The 24,495-nt window shown below is 40.4% G+C and overlaps 1 protein-coding gene across 1 annotated transcript in view; it reads left to right on the top strand.

Annotated features, from left to right (window-relative positions):
- The window catches only part of LOC118240059 (calcium-activated potassium channel subunit alpha-1-like), a 65,559-nt gene that overhangs the window by 22,868 nt on the left and 18,196 nt on the right, over positions 1-24,495 (top strand). The window contains exons 3-6 of the mRNA XM_081697675.1: positions 11,333-11,394; positions 14,040-14,133; positions 14,551-14,662; positions 24,107-24,182. Coding sequence (XP_081553801.1) covers positions 11,333-11,394; positions 14,040-14,133; positions 14,551-14,662; positions 24,107-24,182 — 344 coding nt within the window. The remainder of the gene's footprint in view (positions 1-11,332; positions 11,395-14,039; positions 14,134-14,550; positions 14,663-24,106; positions 24,183-24,495) is intronic.

The following is a 24,495-nucleotide window of genomic DNA, read 5'->3' on the forward strand; positions in this document are numbered from 1 at the left end:
GTAATATCCTAAGTGTGGGCTATGTGAGGTTCTAAGCTAACCAGCAGTGTGAAGAACAGGCATTTAGCTGTACTTTAATGTGAAGAGCTCAGGAAGACTTCAGCATTATGAGACAGGATCAATTAGTTAAAATATTGTACAGCTCCACTTAGAATTTTTGCATACCAGCCTTATAATTTTAGCAGTGAGTCTAATGTAGCCCTGGACAAAATTCAGAAATGAAGAGACAGAGATAAAACAAACTGTGTGTGTGTGTTTATTCTTCCTGCTAAATAAAAGTAATTCATTCAAGTTATGGTGTCTGAGATTCTTAATACAAAGAATTACGAAGGAAATATATAGTTCTGAAGTCTTGTCTTCTTCCCCGACTAACAGCATTTGTTCATGTACTACTAACGCTAAAGCTATCACTGTTGCTAAGAGACCAACGCAATATAAAATCACTTCATCTGAAGAACAGATTTGAACCACTTCAAAGCCTCAAAGAAAGAACAGTAAATGCCTGCCAGCCTGAGCGCTCCAGCAGAGCCACAGGGTCTCAGCCTAAGGATGCAGTTGACCTTATAATAGGAAGTGAAATTTAAGAAACTTATATTTCACTGTGAGCAAAACATAACAGTTTCTGAGTTAAATGATAAACTGCAAAAAATATTGGCTAACTACACAATGGTGAAGTGGCATTTTGTACATGTCAGTAAGAAAGAAACAAGAAAACGGGAGTCTGAGTTATTAATAAGCGAGTTTAATAGCTGCTACAGCACACTTAGCTTGCTGTTCAAACATTTATCAGTGGTCCTCTGCCTGCATTGAGATCAAATATTTTCTCAAGGTGATTTAGATTAAACACTTGGGTACAAAAAGCTGCAGGTATGCAAAAAAAGGTATGCATACAAATGCACGCAAATGCTCACACAAAATAAATACAAATACTGTATCTTAGAGAGCATAGTCTGGCCTTCAGAGCTGATGATTATTTTGGTTATGAATAAAATGAACATCATTATTACATAAGAGATTACACACAAATTAAGTAAGACCTACAAAATATGCTATCACTTAAATACATTTGTGGATGCTAATAAGATAGTTGGTGTCCTGACAAGTTTTAATGTCTAGGGTGATGGTAACCAGAGCTCTGAGATCATGCTCAGTGACAGCCAGCTCTTTTGACTTGAGCTGGACCAAAATAGAATGGTAAGAGTGTTTTGAGTGTATATATTCAGCCCTCACATTGTTGCACCAGAACTGTGGGAGGCTTACCAAATGTATTTTTTAGTGCCTGATCAAATGACAGCTGTACCAGCTGATTCTCTTCATCGCTTGACAACATGACACTTTTGATATTGGTTCTGAAGGGGTCGTGTATCTAGTAGTCATGCTTCTCTGGGAAGTAGTCGTGAAACCGAGCTTTTCGTTTAGTGAGATGCACCATGAGAGTTATTTTCAGGGCATTTTTGGTTACAGTGTCCAGCTGTTGTGCTTAATGTCATAATGTCTTTGGATACATGATTTACCCACATGATGATCTTCTTTGTGAACGCAGCAATTTTTATCAGACTGTTCAAAAAATATTGAGTTCCCTACCTTGCAAAGAAATATTTACGCTCTCACAAACCAGACTTGGCCATCAGACAGCTCAGTATAAGGTGAGTTATTCTCTGAGAAGAAGGAGGCGATTTCTGTTTTCTGTTTAAAAGTGTGATAGCAATTTTCCCTCAACAGCCAGCGAATGCTACAACACCTGTACATGCTCAGGTCTTTTGAACACCTTGTAATAAGCCCCCTCCCAAGCAGCCTCTATCAGGCATCAGCAACTTCAACGTGGCTCTTTGTTTACATTCTCTTTCTGTTTCATATATGCCTTGTCTGTTTTCATGTGATGCCATGCCTCCCTCTGGTGGTGTGTGCTGTGCCTCATTTGCCACACCACCTGGGGGCTGCTATGTTATTATATGGTGCCTTGTTTAAGCACTTTATGTTTGTATGACTGTTTGTCTGTCATTGATGTTATATTGGCTTCTTTTGTTATCATTAATGCACAAGTGATTCAGTTGGTGTCTCACAATTGCTTACAACTTTTTTTTCTCTGCACATTCTTCGCCCATGACAGAATGACTGATCATTTAAGTAAGCAGTAGTCCTTTTGGTTTTCTATTTTCGTTCCCCCTGCATTGTGGGCTTGCTCTTCTCTTCTCCTTCAGCAGGACTAGTTGGCAAATGTGGGGGGAATTTGTGGGGGACTCATTTTGTCCGGGACTTTCCATATATGCTGCGAAGCCATGTTCCTCACCCAGGAGGCATGGTAGTCCCACAGAGGGCTTGTCAGGGACTTCAGTGTCACCTCCAACATCAGCTAGGAGTCCTGTCATGGCTTCCTTGTGTGAGGCAGCAGGCCGTCATACCATCAAGGAAAAGAGGCCCCCATCCAAAGCCTGCTGAGCCTACCCCTAAAGATTGAGGGCTAGATATCAAAAACCCCTCAGTTCCAAGGGGTGTCCTCCCTGTAATTTCTTGGTATACTGTAACGATGCCCCATCTTCTCACTCCACATGCCAGCAGCCTCCATCAGGTGGCAGTGGGGTCCACTTGGCTGTTTGTTTACGTTCTGTTTCTATTTCATTCATATGTGTTGTGCCTCATTTGCCATACCACCTAGGGGGTTTTATGTTATTATATTGTTCCTTATTCAACCCCATTTTGTTTTGTATGACCATTTGACAGTCACTGATGTTATGCTGATTCTTTTGTTCTCATTAGTGCACTTTTATGTCTGGTTTCTTTTTTTGTTCATTTCATTAAATACATCAGTTGGGAGGCTCACATTTGCTTCCTCTTTTGCACCCACATTCTTTGCCAGTGACTCAGCTGTTTTTGGCTGTATAATGTGGTTAGCTACTTTGCTGAGATCTTTCAATGTTTCATCAAACACCAGAAAAAATTGGTTCAAAAAGCAGTTGTTCCATGTCGCATTCAATGTCTCCTCAAGAATTCTCATCATCACCCCTTGTCATGGAGGCATGTCATCAATTGTAATTCCCACACACTTTACTGAGCTCTGGCTCCCAAACCCAAGTACAAATCTACAGTGCTAAAAATGTTATTTGCATTTTTAGTGGTATAGATGGGTCTACTGTTCCTGGAAATCTCCTTCCTATACTTGTCTCACATAGTCCAGTAAAATTGAATGGTTGGCAATATCTGTGGATTCAGTCAAGGCATAGTAAGCTCTTGCCTGGATATAATCAGTGGTATGTTGTTTTATGTCACCAGACATGTCTTCAATGCATCTAGCTATGGTATCATTCTACAGTGTTATGGTCTTCAGCTTTTCCACCATTGAGTGATCCAGCATCTGTCTGACCATGTCTCTGGTGACAGGTAAGAGACATTCTTCTTCTATTGTATGGGGTTTCTTGGCCTTTGCGATATAGTGAGCTACATCTTAATATGAAGTGCCTGAAGTGCTTTTAATGGTTTGGAACATGATAATGTCAGGCACTTTTGTGGTGCCCTTCGATCCTAAAGTCATCTTTGAAACTATTCTACCAGTTTGTCTTTGCATATGAGATGTTTTAAATCTAAATAACATTTTAATTTTGATGGTTTCATGCTCTCTTGTGCGAGCACTTTCCATCACAAACTGGGATGTATTTTACGCATATCTATCAAATTAAAATTATTAAGAGTTCTACCTAAGCAATTAAAATAAGATTGTTTTTCTTTAGTCACATGACCCAACCCTGCAGAGCGAGTCCACAACCCACTTTTGTGTCACATCAGCTGAGAAAGTGGATTAGAGGAGTGTGCTGAGGTGTTTTGTTTCATAGGTTGCTATGGGCCAGAAGCATTTAGAATCACCATCTGTGAGTGGACCCAAGGCCTTCTGGCCCCTATAACCTTAAAGATAATTTTATACTCTATTCTCACTGATTTCATAAAATAACTCAATATTTTGTTCTGTATTCTCAGTGAGCCATTTTAACTTGTAATAAAAAGTAAACTATTTTCAGATATAAAACCATCCCTGTTTTCCCAGGAGAGGTGCTATGATTCATTTATATGCACACTAGGAAATGTGCATGGCCAACAGGAGAGGACGGGGCTATTGTTGTGATTATAAGATTGGTGGGTTGTGTTCTGCAAGCACAAAATGTGTGGCTTGGAGCTTCATGAAAGCTGAGGCAAAAGTCTAAATTTTTCGGTGTGTGTATGTGTGTTAGTGAACTGCATATTTGTGCTTACCTCACAGACAAGGTTTGTCTTATCCATAATGTATGCACTGAGCTGCCTGGGTGAAGAGGCAGGGAGGCAGCCCTTTGTGTAATTATAAAAAAAGATCCAAATAGGCCAGGCCTTCCCTGCTCATTACATACATTATGGAAAAAGACCAGTTTTCAGTGACTGTGTTATAAACATTCTCTCCTACCCACCCTAGTCGGATCTGTTTTGCCCTCTTACACTTCTTAATTTTGATCTTTCCTACACTGTCTTGTCTGATCTTTCTAGTACTGTTGTGCTCCATCAAGCACTGTTTTATCTTAACTATCCTTCCTTATCTGGTCTGACAAATCTAATCTCTTCCAGCATTCCCTGTCTAATATCATCTGTGCTACAATGTGTAGTTTACTTTGTCCTACACTTATCTCCATTCTTTTCTATTCTTTTCTACCTTACAGTTTTCACATGCTGTCTTGTCTATCTTCCCTGCTTTTCATTATCCAGTGTGAGTCATTGTTTCTTTTGTTTTGTATTGCCTGTTCTCTCCTTCCTTGTCTTGGCTGATCTCTTCACCTGACTGTAGGTCTATCTCTGTGTGTGAAATACCAATTACCATAAAAAAAGGGGAACAGGGAAATGTGGAGGGGAAGAGAGTTAAAAGGAAAGAGAGAGAGATGGGGTGGCTACAGAGAGTGATAAGGGGGAGAAAAGAGAAATGGAGTAGACATAAAGAGTGATAAAAGGGAAGGGAGGAGACAGGGAAATGGGGTTGGTATAGAGAGTGATAAAGGGGATGAGACACAGAGATGGGGTGGGTATAGAGAGTGATAATGGGCAGAGACACAGAGATGGGGTGGGTATAGAGAGTGATAAAGGGGATGAGACACAGAGATGGGATGGGTATAGAGAGTGATAATGGGCAGAGACAGGGAGATGGGGTGGGTATAGAGAGTGATAATGGGCAGAGACACAGAGATGGGGTGGGTATAGAGAGTGATAAAGGGGATGAGACACAGAGATGGGGTGGGTATAGAGAGTGATAAAGGGGATGAGACACAGAGATGTGGTGGGTATAGAGAGTGATAAAGGGGATGAGACACAGAGATGGGGTGGGTATAGAGAGTGATAAAGGGGATAAGACACAGAGATGGGGTGGGTATAGAGAGTGATAAAGGGGATGAGACACAGAGATGGGGTGGGTATAGAGAGTGATAAAGGGGATGAGACACAGAGATGGGGTGGGTATAGAGAGTGATAAAGGGGATGAGACACAGAGATGGGGTGGGTATAGAGAGTGATAATGGGCAGAGACACAGAGATGGGGTGGGTATAGAGAGTGATAAAGGGGATGAGACACAGAGATGGGGTGGGTATAGAGAGTGATAAAGGGGATGAGACACAGAGATGGGGTGGGTATAGAGAGTGATAATGGGCAGAGACTCAGAGATGGGGTGGGTATAGAGAGTGATAAAGGGGATGAGACACAGAGATGGGGTGGGTATAGAGAGTGATAAAGGGGATGAGACACAGAGATGGGGTGGGTATAGAGAGTGATAAAGGGGATGAGACACAGAGATGGGGTGGGTATAGAGAGTGATAATGGGGATGAGACACAGAGATGGGGTGGGTATAGAGAGTGATAAAGGGGATGAGACACAGAGATGGGGTGGGTATAGAGAGTGATAATGGGGATGAGACACAGAGATGGGGTGGGTATAGAGAGTGATAATGGGCAGAGACACAGAGATGGGGTGGGTATAGAGAGTGATAAAGGGGATGAGACACAGAGATGGGGTGGGTATAGAGAGTGATAATGGGCAGAGACAGGGAGATGGGGTGGGTATAGAGAGTGATAATGGGCAGAGACACAGAGATGGGGTGGGTATAGAGAGTGATAAAGGGGATGAGACACAGAGATGGGGTGGGTATAGAGAGTGATAAAGGGGATGAGACACAGAGATGGGGTGGGTATAGAGAGTGATAAAGGGGATGAGACACAGAGATGGGGTGGGTATAGAGAGTGATAAAGGGGATAAGACACAGAGATGGGGTGGGTATAGAGAGTGATAAAGGGGATGAAACACAGAGATGGGGTGGGTATAGAGAGTGATAAAGGGGATGAGACACAGAGATGGGGTGGGTATAGAGAGTGATAAAGGGGATGAGACACAGAGATGGGGTGGGTATAGAGAGTGATAATGGGCAGAGACACAGAGATGGGGTGGGTATAGAGAGTGATAAAGGGGATGAGACACAGAGATGGGGTGGGTATAGAGAGTGATAAAGGGGATGAGACACAGAGATGGGGTGGGTATAGAGAGTGATAATGGGCAGAGACACAGAGATGGGGTGGGTATAGAGAGTGATAAAGGGGATGAGACACAGAGATGGGGTGGGTATAGAGAGTGATAAAGGGGATGAGACACAGAGATGGGGTGGGTATAGAGAGTGATAAAGGGGATGAGACACAGAGATGGGGTGGGTATAGAGAGTGATAATGGGGATGAGACACAGAGATGGGGTGGGTATAGAGAGTGATAAAGGGGATGAGACACAGAGATGGGGTGGGTATAGAGAGTGATAATGGGGATGAGACACAGAGATGGGGTGGGTATAGAGAGTGATAATGGGCAGAGACACAGAGATGGGGTGGGTATAGAGAGTGATAAAGGGGATGAGACACAGAGATGGGGTGGGTATAGAGAGTGATAAAGGGGATGAGACACAGAGATGGGGTGGGTATAGAGAGTGATAATGGGCAGAGACAGGGAGATGGGGTGGGTATAGAGAGTGATAATGGGCAGAGACACAGAGATGGGGTGGGTATAGAGAGTGATAAAGGGGATGAGACACAGAGATGGGGTGGGTATAGAGAGTGATAAAGGGGATGAGACACAGAGATGGGGTGGGTATAGAGAGTGATAAAGGGGATGAGACACAGAGATGGGGTGGGTATAGAGAGTGATAAAGGGGATAAGACACAGAGATGGGGTGGGTATAGAGAGTGATAAAGGGGATGAGACACAGAGATGGGGTGGGTATAGAGAGTGATAAAGGGGATGAGACACAGAGATGGGGTGGGTATAGAGAGTGATAAAGGGGATGAGACACAGAGATGGGGTGGGTATAGAGAGTGATAATGGGCAGAGACACAGAGATGGGGTGGGTATAGAGAGTGATAAAGGGGATGAGACACAGAGATGGGGTGGGTATAGAGAGTGATAATGGGCAGAGACAGGGAGATGGGGTGGGTATAGAGAGTGATAATGGGCAGAGACACAGAGATGGGGTGGGTATAGAGAGTGATAAAGGGGATGAGACACAGAGATGGGGTGGGTATAGAGAGTGATAAAGGGGATGAGACACAGAGATGGGGTGGGTATAGAGAGTGATAAAGGGGATGAGACACAGAGATGGGGTGGGTATAGAGAGTGATAATGGGGATGAGACACAGAGATGGGGTGGGTATAGAGAGTGATAAAGGGGATGAGACACAGAGATGGGGTGGGTATAGAGAGTGATAATGGGGATGAGACACAGAGATGGGGTGGGTATAGAGAGTGATAATGGGCAGAGACACAGAGATGGGGTGGGTATAGAGAGTGATAAAGGGGATGAGACACAGAGATGGGGTGGGTATAGAGAGTGATAAAGGGGATGAGACACAGAGATGGGGTGGGTATAGAGAGTGATAATGGGCAGAGACAGGGAGATGGGGTGGGTATAGAGAGTGATAAAGGGGATGAGACACAGAGATGGGGTGGGTATAGAGAGTGATAAAGGGGATGAGACACAGAGATGGGGTGGGTATAGAGAGTGATAATGGGGATGAGACACAGAGATGGGGTGGGTATAAAGAGTGATAAAGGGGATGAAACACAGAGATGGGGTGGGTATAGAGAGTGATAATGGGCAGAGACAGGGAGATGGGGTGGGTATAGAGAGTGATAAAGGGGATGAGACACAGAGATGGGGTGGGTATAGAGAGTGATAATGGGCAGAGACAGGGAGATGGGGTGGGTATAGAGAGTGATAAAGGGGATGAGACACAGAGATGGGGTGGGTATAGAGAGTGATAATGGGCAGAGACAGGGAGATGGGGTGGGTATAGAGAGTGATAAAGGGGATGAGACACAGAGATGGGGTGGGTATAGAGAGTGATAAAGGGGATGAGACACAGAGATGGGGTGGGTATAGAGAGTGATAAAGGGGATGAGACACAGAGATGGGGTGGGTATAGAGAGTGATAAAGGGGATGAGACACAGAGATGGGGTGGGTATAGAGAGTGATAATGGGCAGAGACAGGGAGATGGGGTCATAAAGGGGAGGGGAGGGGGAAGATATGGATTGGATATAAATGTTTTGAGGTAGATGGTGGCTGGACTTTAAAAGCCTGGCCCTTTTTAGACTTCTAAAGTACACCTCTAAATGGCATTTTATGTGCTATCTTACCCAGCCAACTTCACATGGCAACTACAACTGAGACAGACTTTGCAGTGTACCTATACATGAGCTTGGCAACTTGATATACAGTACTGTGCAAAAGTTTTAGGCAGGTGTGAAAAAATGCTGTAAACTTTCAACTATACAAATAATTGTTTATTTTTTATCATTTTACAAAATGCAAAGTGAGTGAACAAAAGAAAAATCTAAATCAAATCAATATTTGGTGTTACTACCCTTTGCCTTCAAACCAGCATAAATTCTTATAGGAACACTTGCACAAACTCAGGGATTTTGTAGGATTATAGTCAGGTGTATGATCAACCAATTATACCAAACAGGTGCTAATGATCACCAATTTCACATGTAGGTTGAAACACAGTGATTAACTGAAACATAACAGCTGTGTGGGAGCCTTAAAACTGGGTGAGGAACAGCCAAACTCTGCTACCAAGGTGAGGTTGTGGAAGACAGTTTCATTTCACAGGTCATACACCATGGCAAGACAGCACAGTAACAAGACACAAGGTAGTTATACTGCATCAGCAAGGGCTCTCCAAGACAAAGATTTCAAAGCAGATTGGTTTTGAGATGTGCTGTTCAAGCTCTTTTGAAGAAGCACAAAGAAACGGATAATGTTGAGGATGGTAGACGCAGTGGTTGGCCAAGGAAACTTAATGCAGCAGATGAAAAACACATCAAGCTTATTTCCCTTCAAAATCGGAAGATGTCCAGCAGTGCCATTGGCTCAGAACTGGCAGAAACCAGTGGGACCCAGGTATACCCATCTACTGTACGGAGAAGTCTGGCCAGAAGTGGCCTACATGGAAGAATTGCTGTCAAAAAGCCATACCTCCAACATGGAAAGAAGGTCAAGCGACTCAACTATGCACATAAACATGGGATCTGGGGTGCAGAAAAGTTGCAGCAGGTGCTCTGGACTGATGAGTCAAAATTTGAGATATTTGGTTGTAGCAGTTTGTTTGCTGTAGGACTGGAGAGCGGTACAATAATGAGTGTCTGCAGGCAACAGTGAAGCATGGTGGAGGTACCTTGCAAGTTTGGGGCTGCATTTCTGCCAATGGAGTTGGAGATTTGGTCAGGATTAATGGTGTCCTCAATGATGAGAAATACAGACAGATACTTATCCATCATGCAATACCATCAGGGAGGCGTGTCATTGGCCCCAAATTTATTCTGCAGAAGGACAACGACCCCAAACATACAGCCAATGTCAAAGAACTATCTTCAGCATAAAGAAGAACAAGAAGTCCTTGAAGTGATGGTATGGCCCCCACAGAGCCCTGATCTCAACATCATTGAGTCTGTCTGGGATTATGTGAAGAGAGAGAAGGATTTGAGGAAACCTACATCCACAGAAGATCTGTGGTTAGTTCTCCAAGATGTTTGGAACAACCTACCAGCTGAGTTCCTTCAAAAACTGTGTGCAGATGTACCTAGAATTGATGCTGTTTTGATGGCAAAAGGTGATCACACCAAAGATTGATTTGATTTAGATTTCTCTTCTGTTCGTTCACTGCATTTTGTTAATTGATTAAAATAAACTATTAACACTTCCATTTTTTGAAAGGATTCTTAGTTTACAACATTTTTTTTTCACACCTGCCTAAAACCTTTGTACAGTACTGTATAAATTTTAACGAGAAAGGAAACGTTATGTACATAATTTCTGTGTTTCTGTAAAATGAACTACAGGGTTGATTTGTCAACTGCATTTTGAGGACTACTGGTCAGGAGGTGATGCAAAAACATGCCAACAATATTACATATAACAAACACATTATCCAAATAATCTAGAATCATATTAGTTTAATTAGTCTGACATCAATTATATTTGTTACACCAATTATATGATGTTAACATTTAGGGATCTTTCAGTTTCGTTGACTGGCTAACCCAGTAAGTCCCTACCTAAATCACATTTAAAATGGTTCATTAAACCTTTCATTAAACTTTCTTCACTGTGATTCACCCATTCATATCTGGGTTGTTTACCTTTCTCTTTGAATGTCAGCCACAACCATTGTTTATAAATCTCAGCATAAATTTAACAACAATTAAATGTACTGAGCTTAATTGCAGGTCTGTCTCACCATGTTTGTTAACTCATGCATCTCTGAATGACTGGAAAAACTGATTTACTTGGTCTTCACTAAAACCCCATCTCCCAAATGTTTTGTGGCTGGCCACTACCAGATTTGTCAGCTTTTCTCTAATAGTAGTATCGGATATATGCTTTGGAATGTCCAATGCAATTTACATGTTATCTAAAGTGTCCTCAGCTCAATGGGAGTCCATCTTAGCAGATGCCGGCCCAGAATAAAATGTATTATCTGAGAATTGTTGCCTGATATTCATCAGTATATTACCAAAGCATTGTAATACAAGCAGCATCTTAAGCAGTGTTTCTCAGGCCTGATGATTATGGTAGTGCTGTCCCATCTCCTAACATAATGATTAACTCCTGAAAGCACTTGTTTATTAGCTTATGAGACAAGCCTGGCATTGTTGGCAGCCACGCTGAAATGTCCTGTGCAGGGGGGACCTTCTGTGCCAGGGCTGGGAAACACTGCTCTGCAATGTGGTATATCACTGCCAGCTTACATGTTATTGGACTTTAAGTGAACTGCTTTGTTTGTGCTCCTGCAGGTGGTGCTGGTGTTCATCCTCAGCATCGCAGAACTGATAATTTATTTCATCAACTCATCAGAGTGAGTACATCTATGCTTGCAGGTGTCCTTTCAAACATATTTTTTTCCTCCTTCTCATTCTCAGCAGTCCTAATCTCAGTGTTCCTGTGCATACATCCTGAGAGCTCTTAAAAGGTGATTGATATAAATATACATTACAATATAGTTTTTTTTTTATGTGTGTGTGTGTGTGTGTGTGTGTGTGTGAATGAGAGAGAGAGAGTGAGTGTCAGTGACATCTGATGATGGTTACATTATTGAAGAACAAAAACAAACAAAGTCTTTTAAATTGGAAAACGTTTACTCGTCCAATTTTCATCTTAAATATACATGTCTGCCAAGGACAGCTCTTTCTGCCCCTCCCCAAAAAGTAACAGTTCAAGTACAACGCTGTGGCATCGTTTCCACAAGCTTCTGCAATGTCACAACATTTATTTCTGTCCAGAGTTGCATAAACGTTTCCCCAAGATCTTGTATTAATGATGGGAGATTTGAACCACTGTGCAAAGTCTTCTCCAGCACATCCCAAAGATTCTCAATGGGGCTCAGGTCTGGACTCTGTGGTGGCCAATCCATGTGTGAAAATGATGTCTCATGCTCCCTGAACCACTCTTTCACAATTTGAGCCCGATGAAACCTGGCATTGTCACCTTGTAATATGCCCGTGCGATCAGGGAAGAAAAAAAATCAATTGATGGAATAATCTGGTCGTTCAGTATATTCAGGTAGTCAGCTGACCTCATTCTTTGGACATATGACATTGCTGAACCTAGACCTGGCCAACTGCAGCAACTTCAGATAATAGCACTGCCCCCACAGGCTTGTACAGTAGGTATTAGGCATGATGGGTGCATCACTTCAGCCACCTCTCTTCTTAGCCTGCACCCATCACTCTGGAACAGGGTAAATCTGGACAAATCAGACCACATTACCAGAGTCCAATCTTTATGCTCCCTAGCAAATTGAAGCCGATTTTGCCAGTTAGCCTCACTGACAAGTGGTTTTCTTAAGGCTACATAGCTGTTTAGTCCCAATCCCCTGAGCTCCCTTTGCATTGTGTGTGCGGAAATGCTATTACTTTCACTATTAAACATATCCCTGAGTTCTACTGTTGTTTTTCTATGATTTGCTTTTACCACATGCTTAAGTGATTGCCGATCACAATCATTCAAGATTTTTTTCCGATCACATTCCTTCCTCGAAGATGATGTTTCCCCACTGTCCTTCCACTTTTTAATAATGCGTTGGACGGTTCTTAACCCAATTTTAGTAGTTTCAGCAATCTCCTTAGATGTTTTCTCTGCTTGATGCATGCCAATAATTCTGAAACAGATTAACATCTTTTCCATGACCACAGGATGTGTCTTTCGACATGGTTGTTTAACAAATGAGAAGCTACTCACTGCTTCAGTTAGGGTTAAATAACTTGTTGCCAGCTGAAACAATCACAATCTCTTACCTATTTGCTTAGTTAAATCCATGTGGTGAACTTTTTTGGCCAGGCAGTGTATTATCAAGTTACACAGACAAACCAGGACATTTTGCATCTATTCCGAACTCTCAGGACCACACTTCAGACTTAGTTCTGTTAGAAGTCTTAAACATTTATGGAACATTTCCAATGCTTTCTGCCACTTTCTGCATTTGTGTCTGGGTGTCTTGTGTTGACTTTGGTTGATGCTGCATGGTATTTAACATGGGTTTTTCAAACTGTTGTAATCAACAATGGTTTTGATGATAATAAACATTTTAAAAGGTGTCGCTAAGCATTGGGAATTTTACACGGTCACCATTTCATCTTTAGTCTTTTACATGCGCTTCATTAAAATTAGAAATCTAATTGTGTCATAATATCAGATAATTAAACCTCCCTGATTGAACTGGGTGGTAATAGAGCAGGCAGCCAGGCTGTATCACTGGGTCTTTCATGTCACTGGGTCATCTTCCTCTCTCTAATGACTGACCTTAGCGTGTCTCTGCTGACCAGAGGAGAACACCTGTCTTTGTTTAGAACAGCCAGATCCACAGGGCCTGATCTGAATACACGTCAACTGCCACTCAGGGGCAGTCAGTGTGTTTTTATATAGTTTTTTTATAGTTCTGGCAAGGTTGAGCTGCTGTCTGAAATGAGTTTGGCCATACTCCTAATCCTGTGTTAATTTTTTAATGAAGGTTGTCTTCTATGGCTGGATCTCACTTACAATGTTTCTGTTGGCATCAGCAGTGTGTGCAGTAAGACAGGGTGTACTCTCTATTCACAGGAGACCTATCAGTCACCAGTCGGAAACCAAACACTTCACCAAATCTCCTGGTCCAGACACACGTTATTCATTGACTGCAATTAAATTCAGTCACTTAACTGGTTTTGCTGTATTTATATGTTCCAGAGTGTCTTGGTAATCCATAATACATAGGTATTATGTTTCTTTTGGCAAACAGATGATATGATACATGTTACTGTCTGTGAATTTCAAAATAATCTGCTTAAAGCTGCACTAGGTAATGTGTGTAGGATTCTACTGGTTTACTTCTGGTCAAATGAGTAGCTGTGTAAAAAACATCAAGTATTCTGCCACTGAGGTTAATAGCTACAGCATATTGTTGACTAGTGATTCTACTGAAATGTGAATATCTTCGGTATGAATAATGCGTTCCTTTTTGAACAGTCCTATAGAATCCTGCCCAGACTTCAGCACTGACTTCACCTTGCAGGTCGACATGGTGTTCAACGTCTTCTTCCTGCTGCACTTTGGCCTGCGTGTAAGGAACCATCACATTAAAAATATGCAGAATCTCAGTAAAAGATCCTATGAGATTCATGTGGCTTCTATTAGATACAAAGTAAAAGATATTTTTTACATTTTATAGCCCCTTTTCAGTATCTTTCATTTATGCTGTTTCACATATAACTTTGTATTGGACAAATATAGATCTTGTACATTATAAATATATTTTAATATCAAGGATCGTGTTAAGTTAAGCAGCCGTTATAATTTTAGTATGAAATGACGTTGCCGGTTCTATACCATGATTATTTTAAGGTATTTCATGGCATATATGTTAATATAGGGTGTATTACATAGCTTTAGCATGTATGTGAACATTTACACCTCTCTCTCTCTCTCTCTCTCTCTCTCTCTCTCACACACACAAATGATTCTTTATCTCTCTGTTCAGTTCATTGCAGCTAATGATAAGCTAAAGTTCTGGCTGGAGGTGAATTCTGTTGTGGACTTCTTCACTGTGCCACCAGTATTTGTGTCTATGTACCTGAACAGGAGTTGGCTAGGTAAGTGCTGATCATGAGAATTTATGAGCTCAGAACATCTTAACACTGGCCCAGGATCAGACTTGTTATCCCCATAAACTGGCATTCATTACAAAAGGCAAAACTGTTTATCGTACATAACTGTTCTTAGCTTAGCATTCTTCCTCTTAGTGGCTGAATATATGCAAATAATATAAGTGGTATTGAGAGGATCTTAGTATCCTGGAAAAGCTAGCCTGAATCACCACCTAGTGGACAATCCAGTTATGGCACACACACAAAAAAAAAGATTGATGAACATGCTCCTTAGTATTTGGATGGTAATTTTTAAATATTTTTTAATATTTTATTTTGATATAGCTTATTGAGATTCATCTGGTTAAGCATGGTGGATAAAAGTTATACTGTGAAAATTGCAAGATGTTATTTTTTATTTATATATTTATGTAATTATGGGGGCTGTGGTTTCTGATCTAGAGTACAATGTATGCAAATTGGCTGCCACTTCTCATCAGGTGTGTGAGTGTGTGTATAAAAAAAGGTATTTGTACCTTGACTTTGAGAAAGGCGCTATATAAATGCAACCAGTAGTAATAATAATAATAATAATAATAATAATAATAATAATAATTTGTTGTCATATGTAATTTATTGATATATTTATGTAATTTGTTATCATTCCTTTAACAAGCTGGTTTATCAATTTATGTTGAAGTTGGATGAACCTTCTTCACCTTTGCTCACTTCATTGTGTGTGTGTGTGTGTGTGTGTGTGTGTGTGTGTGTGTGTGTGTGTGTGTGTGTGTGTGTGTGTGTGTGTGTGTGTGTATGAGAGAGAGAGAGTGTTTTTGTTTCTGTCAGTTACACTTTTATTAAGTCACTATCATACTAAATGGGCTTACTCTGTAGTGGGGGGGATTTGCACTACCGCAGATATATCTGGCTGGGAATTACAGAGAGATTCAAAAGAGTCTCTCTGTAGTTCATGTCAATTGGCTCAAGTGTCATTTTATCTGCATGCTGTAGATCTCCTAACAATTTTATGACACTGATTGGTGTGTGCATTTGTGTGTGCTTGCAATGGTGGATGGAGGCTTCTATTAATCTTTTTTGATTTGGTTAATCATTTTTATTGGCCCTTTGTAACAGTAACTGAGACCAACATTGAGATGCACCATTACCTCAGACTGTTGGAAAGACACAAATAATAAAATCATAAGCCGACTCCAGGCTCCCTCCCACTCTCTGTCCAGTTGGTAAGGAGAAGTCTATCTGGTGTGCCTGCTTTCACACACATGCATGCATTTTATGGAGTTTATCAGTGAGCCTTTAGTTTATTGAGTGATTCTGAATCCCTTCTCAGTGTCCAAGCTGTGTAGTTAGCAGTTTAACTGAAAGACAGTCACACAGCCCTCCACTTAGCAGAGAACTGCAGGTTTCCACTCCCATTTCTAATAATGCCCATGATAATCAGAAAACAATCAGTAGATCCTCCCCAGAATACTAATTTACTTCCCCTAATTCCAGTTCACTGTGCATTTAAATACTTTCATTCCATTCTTGCCTTGCAAAGTATTGCCATTGTGTCTACACATGCATACCAAGCATTTCTCTGTACTACAGCCTCTTTTACTGCTTTTTCTGGTCTGGTTACTGTTTGAATTATCCTCTGGATTTGTTAGCCTGATATGCTTTTGCGCTTTATTTTGTACTCTGGCTGTGGCTCTGACACTCCTTTGGCTCATGTTTCCCAGCTCTCTGGTTTTGACCCTGTTTTGTGCACTGACTACTGTTTTTTTACATTAAAGCATATTCTACCATTCTGCGAGTGTCTGCCTGTTCGCAGTCCATTACATGGTTATATCTCATGATTAAACAGTGAGTAATGATTTTGTAATTTTTTCATGAGGCTCTCAAATAGAAACCCATCCACTAAAAGAGTTTTTGTTTATGTCTCATTGAGATGAGCTTCTGTGTGATGTAAATTCCCTGCCCTTGCTGATGATAAAGCCACAGAATGTGCTTGCCTTGTCCCTCCATTTTGTTTTGATGTGACAGGAAGTCAATAGAAGAGTAGAGGAGAGACAGCGCAGCCTGACTAAATGATGGGCAAAAGGTAGTACATTGCTACACCACTTTGTTTTGATTTAGGTGTTTTTTTAAAACCTTAAGTGGTTTGCTGAGGTAGTTTGTTATAATGTTACTTGTCTTTTGTTTTCCTGTTGGACCTGCAATATGTTAAGTGGAGTTTGTTTGACCGGGAGGAGGAAATTAACCTACGTTAGCTCTGGCAGTAAGGTTACTAGGTGGAAGTATAATTAGCTAGTACTAGCTACTACCTACACAAAAGCAAAGTTTCTGTGCCACTATTTCAGTTTAGAAGATGTAAACATAGCAGAGCTTGGAGGATATTAGGCTAGTGTTCACCTCTTAGCCCTGTAAATTAGCATATATTGTTGAAGTATGTAGAAGTAGGTCTACATTTTGTGTGATTGTTTTGAATTGCATTGACAAGGATTTAGATAGTTACATAACCTGTTAGGATAATCTCCTATTTGCAGACAGCAAGATCTATAGCTAGTTAGCTCTATTGTAAGCTCTGTTGTCTACTTAACAATGGCCACACATTTTTGCTACACATTTGCTGTCACCCAACCCCTACCCCATGCATGCAGACCCAACTGGTAGTGTTCTTCAGTAATTCATTGAAGAACTCATATTTTAACATTTACTAAAATTAATATTCTAAAATTAGAAGTGTAATAAAATTTGAATTTTAATTAGAATAATGAGAATAAATGTGAACAGAACACTGATATTTCAGCTGATAAGTTCTGTAATGAACTGGTCTGGTCTGACCTTGTTTGTGAGCAATTGGGCAAAAACTGGCAGGCGGAGCTCATTACTTTACTATAAAGTGGCGCTTTTAACACCATTGGAGGGACACAAAAAGTGCCACTTTAAGTACTGTAAAACTACATTTATATGCCATAAAATAGTGTTTTTGTTTGTTTTTTTCCCCATGTATTTTACAGTATGGCTAACTATAATGCCGTATTTAGCAGCAACTCCCAAAATTACGCTTTTTTCGCCGTTTTAAAAATAAAAAGCATTTAGTTTGAGGTAAATTTTGACTACTTTGGCTTTCCACAACAAGAAGCCTCATAGTTCAGGATGAGCTCTAAGTCACTGTGTGCATCCCAATTGCATACTATTTACTAATACTAACTACTTTTTGAGTATGAAGTACATAGAGTAGTTAAAATTGTTACATTTGAGCAAACTCATAAAACCAAGATGCATACTTAGAACTGGTTGGTTTTTGAGTATGATTTGAATGGAAACTATTGTCCCATAATGCACTGCAAAAAAGAAAGGGAGGAGCTACTCGCATCTGGATCTAGATGGTTCAGCAACGACAGTTGCATGCGAATGGTGTATAAATGTCAGTACAACTAGGATTTATTTATTTAAAACAGTAAAAATAATGAATATGTAATGATCACATAGGTTAAAACATGTACATGTGTATAAATCTCTTTCCTTTGAAAATTTTTTTTACTCATGTTTTTGGTTGAGCGCATACCCTGTGCTACATGAGTTTAGGGCTCATCCCTCACAGAGCAGATGATGACTATAGTTGGGACTGATTGCCCAGTGGGAAGGACGATCGTAAATGGAATAACAATGAAATAGGGTATCCCACAGATGGAGAAAAGAAAGAAGTAGCAGTTCATGGGACTTAACCAAGGGAAAATGTTTGCATTTTCTCCCTCTACATTCACGCAGTGGTGGGGGGAGGGGGGTTGCTATTAAATGTCCACCTTTTCTGCATTAATCTGTGTGTTCAAAGGTATTATAGTGCTAGAGTGTTAGTCACACCACCTGTCTTTGTTTTGTTTGCGAAGAAGTCCTGTGGAAAACAGGACGGACGTCACATAGTGATGGCCCATATGGAGATTTATATTACGTTTTGTAATGGTAACGACACACTTTTGGGGTTTGGCGTTAGGGATTTTTTTTGCATTGTGTTTTGTAACTGTTTGGGGTTGTTAGGTTTTTGGGTTTTTTTTTTTTTTGGTCTCTGTTTCACCCAATTTTATTATTAGCCTATAAGGCTGGGCTGAGATTGATGGCCGTACTATGTTGCTGCACTTACTTGTGGGCACTCACACTATAGTACACCTTTATCATGGAGGCGGCCGGGAGTTTTGGTGAGACCCCTAAGCATGTGACATACAGGCAACCCTGCGGCGACATCTCTGAGGTCTCTAGTTTGTTGGAACAACTATACATAGATTAACCAAGGCCACTCGGATTACCAAATATGGAGTATCAAGTAGGTGAGAATGAGGATAATCTGGGCATATTGGAGGAACATGTCACAAAGCTCGAAGAGAGAATGGAGGCTGTGGGAGGCTGAGTGAAAGATATAGTTGACTCTTCCCTTGTAAGAGAAGAGAGGTTGAGGTCTTCCATGGAGAAACTAGCAGAAGATATCAAGACATACATAGATGAGAGGTTCAGTAATTTTGATCATGTGATTGTTGATTGTCTACACCATCGAGATTGGGTGTGGGAAGGGCAGATGAGAGAGAACATCCTATAAAGTATCCACCGCACGTGGAAATGGAGTTGGTGGTTAGCATCCAGAGCCAAGATAAAGAACTGGGCGATGTGCAAGTCCACATTCCTAGAAGCTTTTCTGCCTGAGGATTATTCTGCTGAGATCAAGGATCATCATCATGCAATGGTGCAGGCTCCGAACCAATGCCTCAGAGACTTTGCTTATGAATATAGGGCTTTGTGCCTGTAGTGGCAACCTGAGATGGCAGAGGAGGAGATGGTCAGGATGATTTTGAATGCCTGTGATCTTCATCTTGGTAGTGAGTTAAGTGGAGTGGTAACCACTGTGGACCAGCTTGTGAAAACAGGCTCCATGGTAGAGATAGGCTGGGCATCCTCTAAGGGGTACTGGAACAGAGTCCAGAATACAAGCAGTTGTGATTGCCATGCCTCCAAGAAACCTCCTAAAAAAGGTGGGGAGCAAAACAGCAGACATGTCTTTGCATAATATCACCCTCATACAAGAGAGTCTATAGAAACATATAGCCAGAGATAAAGATCTCCAATGTTGTGACAACCAAATTTTTGTGTTGGCTGATGGACAGGAGAGCCATGTTATTGGGAAGGCTCTATTGTTTCTCAGTCTTCATGACACCTCTTACGTTGGAGATATACATCAAGGACAACAACTTGTACATGCCTATTCTGCTGGAACTAGATTTTCTAGTAGTTAGCAAACTCACCCTCCAACCATATCACAAAAATATATATAACATCCAATGGCCACGTTCATCAGTTTCACTATAAGCAAACATCTTCACTAAGGTGTACTAGCACCAACTTTTATATGGCCATTAAGAAGGAGCAACCCTCAGCACTCCATCAGAACATCGTCTCTCAACCTAAGATTGTTAGACCGCTGCTGCAGAAGTGGTCTACTGTATGGACAGAGAGTTTAGGTTCTGCTAGGATTGTGCGGCATCAAATCTACACTACTGATGAGGTGCCAGTCAGGCGACGCTGTATACCGGGCCTCCTCCCATAAGCAGGAAGTGATTAAGAACCATGTCCAAAAGATGTTGGCTGAGGGAACAATAGAACCATTATCCTCTTCCTGGGTGGCTCCTGTGGTCTTAGTGCCTAAACCAGATGGGTCCTTCATTTTTGTGTAGATTATTGTGGTTTGAATGCCAAAACATGCCTGGATGCCTACCCAATGCCTCTGGTACATGAGATTTTGGAATCATTGGAGGGGACGGTATGCTTCAGTACTTTGGATCTCTTGAGTGACTATTGGCATCATACCGCATTATAGGTATTATAGCACTAGAGTGTTAGTCGCACCACCTGCTCAGGTGTGAGCTTGGGTTTGCCTTAACATGGTAATTGCAAAGAGTAATTTTACGTTTAGGTGATACTACAAAAGGAATACAGTAAAAGGAAGTTAAAAATTACAAATCATGTAAAACATCCTCAGGGACCGATGAAGACACTCGCCTTTCTGTTTAATTCACAGAAAAACAACCTTCTGAAAAGAAAACTTGAACCTATACATAAGGTTAGTAAATAAAGCAGCACGCTTCTACCAGAACGTCTTAAAGCAGTACGTTGTCGTAAAACAGTACAGTAAAAAGTATTGTTAATTTCCATTTTTTATTTGATCAAAGAAAATCTCTAACAATTTGTTGCTTACAGTTATGTATGTTGGCATAGCAACACTTCATCACTTCCTGAAACAAACTAATACATTAATATTTTGTGCTAACTCGCCAAACCCGTACTATTAAGATCAGTATATAGTATATAGCATACAGTATATAGTACCTTATAGTATTAGTGTATAGTACACAATTAGGATGCAGCCACTGTTTTCTCTGAGGGCAGTGCCTCATATCAGTTGATGAGCTCTGAGTCTGAAGCGGAATTCCATTGCACTGGGTCCCTGAGCAATTCTCTTGTATTCCCTACATAATAATCACATGATGTAGGGCAAGGGAACTGCAGTTGAGTAAATCCCTTTGTAGCCCCGGCGGGGAGATAAAGCGGATCTGAACTTAATCCAGTGTGATTTGATGTTATCCTTTAAGAATTTAAAAGACAGCGAGTTGATGAATTTGTGTGGAACAGTCTAGAATAGTCTATGGGTTGAATGATGTGTGAGTGTGATCGAGTGACTGGCGTTTAGTGTATCACTTAGCTATCCTTCAATTTAAATAGTCTGGGGGATAGACTTTTAGAGTAGAATGTTCAAGACAAGGGAGAATGTTCGAGGGAGTGACAGCTGATGAACAGCTGACTGACAGATCGGGAGAGAGACGTGCAAAAGAAGGCAAGAAGCTAAGTAGTACCTTAGAAAGTGAAGTTACAGCAGAATAGTAATTTTTTAGATTTCACTTGAGTTAACTTAAGGAGTACTTGATTTTTATACTTATGTGTAGATTTTTGTTCGAGTTTCACTTTCTGTGAGCTTCTGTGAGTGGTAGGGACTCATTAACATTTGGTTGCATGGGAGACCATAAGCTAGCAGTAGTTCATATCTCTAGGAGACTGAGGGATTAAAAGTAGCCATCTCTACTCTCCGAAAAAAAGAACCAGATTTTTTTTTTTCTCGTTTCAAGGTTACCTTTTGCTGAGTAAGGCGAATTGAGCAGTGATTTTCCCTCCCCCCCCCCCTTCTTTTCTTCATTTGAGTGAAGAGGCTAACTGATTAGCCACACAGCACCCGAGCAACGGACAGGCCTACACCAGTTTGTGATTTGGGTGTGTGTGTGTGTGTGTGTGTGTGTGTGTGTGTGTGTGTGTGTGTGCGCGCGCACATTTTAGTTTTATGTGAATGTTATATACTTATTAGTTGTGATGTTGTTTGAATGTAACTTTAAATGTTAATATGTAACTGACATCTTTACAAATTTAAATAATTAGACCAATCTGAACACACATCATGAGAACATACAAAGTCTTTGCAGCACTGAGAATCTGTATAATGGGATGTTTAAATTTCCCTATATTTAGTCTGTTAGAGGTCATGAGTGTAATTCCAGTTTGAAGTCAGATAGATTATTCATGGTCTTTACTTGTCTTTTATATACATTTCACTGATGTTGAAGAAGCAATAATAATGTGCATAGTTTACTCACATGTCTGGTCTTAGTCATTTGAATATAGTTATTAGTAGTCATAAAGTTCAGGTATTAGTACAAAACCTGTAGCCTCATCCCTATAGGTTTTCGAACCAAGCTATCCTCAGCTCTAGGGAAAGGGGTGCTACACTTTAATTTGGAATGCTATGCGACATTATGCAGAATATATTATGTGTCTTCCATTTTTTTGTTTCTCTTGACAGCTGGACAATTAGGCAGTTCCTTTCTTTTGCTTAAGTGAACTGTGTCTATGCAATGGCGATTCTGTTGGAGCCCTAGGCAAAAAATTATCATGGAGCCCTCTAAATATTTTTTATCCCCATTATGTTATAAATAAAAGGACACCAACAAAAATTGCGAAATGTAAGCTTTTTTATTTCAGTGTAGTTTCTACATTCTATTAGCCTGCTTGGCTAGCTACAATAACAAGTCAGCTGCTTGTGTCCATACTCTGACATCATGGCCAGCAGAGCTGGACACAGTAGGATGCGCTGCTATCTCGGTTAATCAATGTTAAAGTTATGTTAATCAAGTTTATCTTCCCCACTGTTAAGGCTAGACTAGCAGCACTTAGTTATTTAGCAAAATTATTATTTAATTATAACTAATCATTATTATCTGCTCGTCATGCTTTTTTTCTCCTCTTACTTTTTCTTTTTCTTTCTCTTTTCACTAGTAGAATAACTCCTCCTCTTTTTTTGTTGACTGGCTTTCATTGTTAATAACTTGTAATTATTAAACAAACATGCACGCTACTTGCAACGGGAGTGAGTGGAGTCAGGTGGGGACCCCTTAGGGATTCAGATCATTGCAAACTTTGAACATTGCCATTGCTGTAGTAGATTCCTAAAGCCCAATATTTATCTCAGGATAATTAGAATTAGCTAAATAGGTCAAAGTTAACAAGCTTTAATGAAACTTTTGAAGCTTTGATGAAACTTTCCATCTGATTCCAGGAACTTTTCTGAACAGGTTACTTTCACATCATTGATAGTTTTCAGTACTATATATATATATATATATATATATATATATATATATATATATATATATATATATATATATATATATATAATATTTATTTATTAAAAGCACTCAATTCCCAGTCCTTTTGAACTATTGCCTATGTTTCACCATCTGTATACCAAGCCCTTTGATGGCTGCACCTAAGACCTCAGTTTCTCTTGACCTCTGCTTACCTGTACTCTGACTTTTGTCTCTGGTTCTTTTGGATTATATAAGTAAAGTTCCCTGTGAAAGGACCCTAAAACTGCATCTGAGTTTGTTTCCTCACACTATGGTCCTTGTGCCTGAGACTGCAGCTCCTTCAAAAACATATGCTGTAACATTCTAATTGGGTCCGTGTGGGTGTGGAAAGTCCTATTTTTTGGGCTGTAGTTTTCAGTTGTGCGGTCATTTTAGTGGTTTAAGTAGCAGCACTACAGGTATTTTAAGTTATTGTGTATAAATGATTCTGTATATGGTCAGTGCCATGAGACTCATGTCCTGTCTTCTGTTATATATATTTTCCTTATGTTGGCTAAGTGGTATTGTTGAGGTTTTTATCATCTATGAGAGCAGAAACAGTCAATATCATCGCTCACCATAGCTGAGGGATTTAAACTTGTGCACTGAATTTATCGGGAATAAGCATCTTCATATACACAGTGTGGGAGCTGGGAATACTTTGTTATATAATGGCTGAGTTTGTTCTTCCTGTTTTTTGTTTGTTTGTTTGTGTTTTTACCTTTCCATGCAGGATTGCGTTTTTTAAGGGCCTTAAGATTGATACAGATGTCGGAAATCTTACAGTTTTTAAATATTGTACAAACTAGGTAAGGGTAAGTTTTGCTTTTCTGTGCATATAGAAAGAAAAACATCTTAAATTGCTCTGAATGATTAACAACGTTTTGGATTAACAACAGTTTAGCTCTGGAATGTTCCTTAATATCCATATTAAATTGCTATCTCAGTAATCAGTAAATTCTTCAAATTCATCATTAATAAACTGCTGTGTACTGTAGTAAAAGGACTAACAGCAGTGTACTGTAAAAGATGTAGAGGTAGTCAAAATTGCATTGAAACACGCAAGTTCCCATAATTTAATTATATATTACACAACCCTTTATAATTGCAGTATTTAAAACA

Source organism: Electrophorus electricus, chromosome 15 (assembly GCF_041902795.1).
Source record: "Electrophorus electricus isolate QZ-2024a chromosome 15, ASM4190279v1, whole genome shotgun sequence".
Taxonomy (NCBI): domain Eukaryota; kingdom Metazoa; phylum Chordata; class Actinopteri; order Gymnotiformes; family Gymnotidae; genus Electrophorus; species Electrophorus electricus.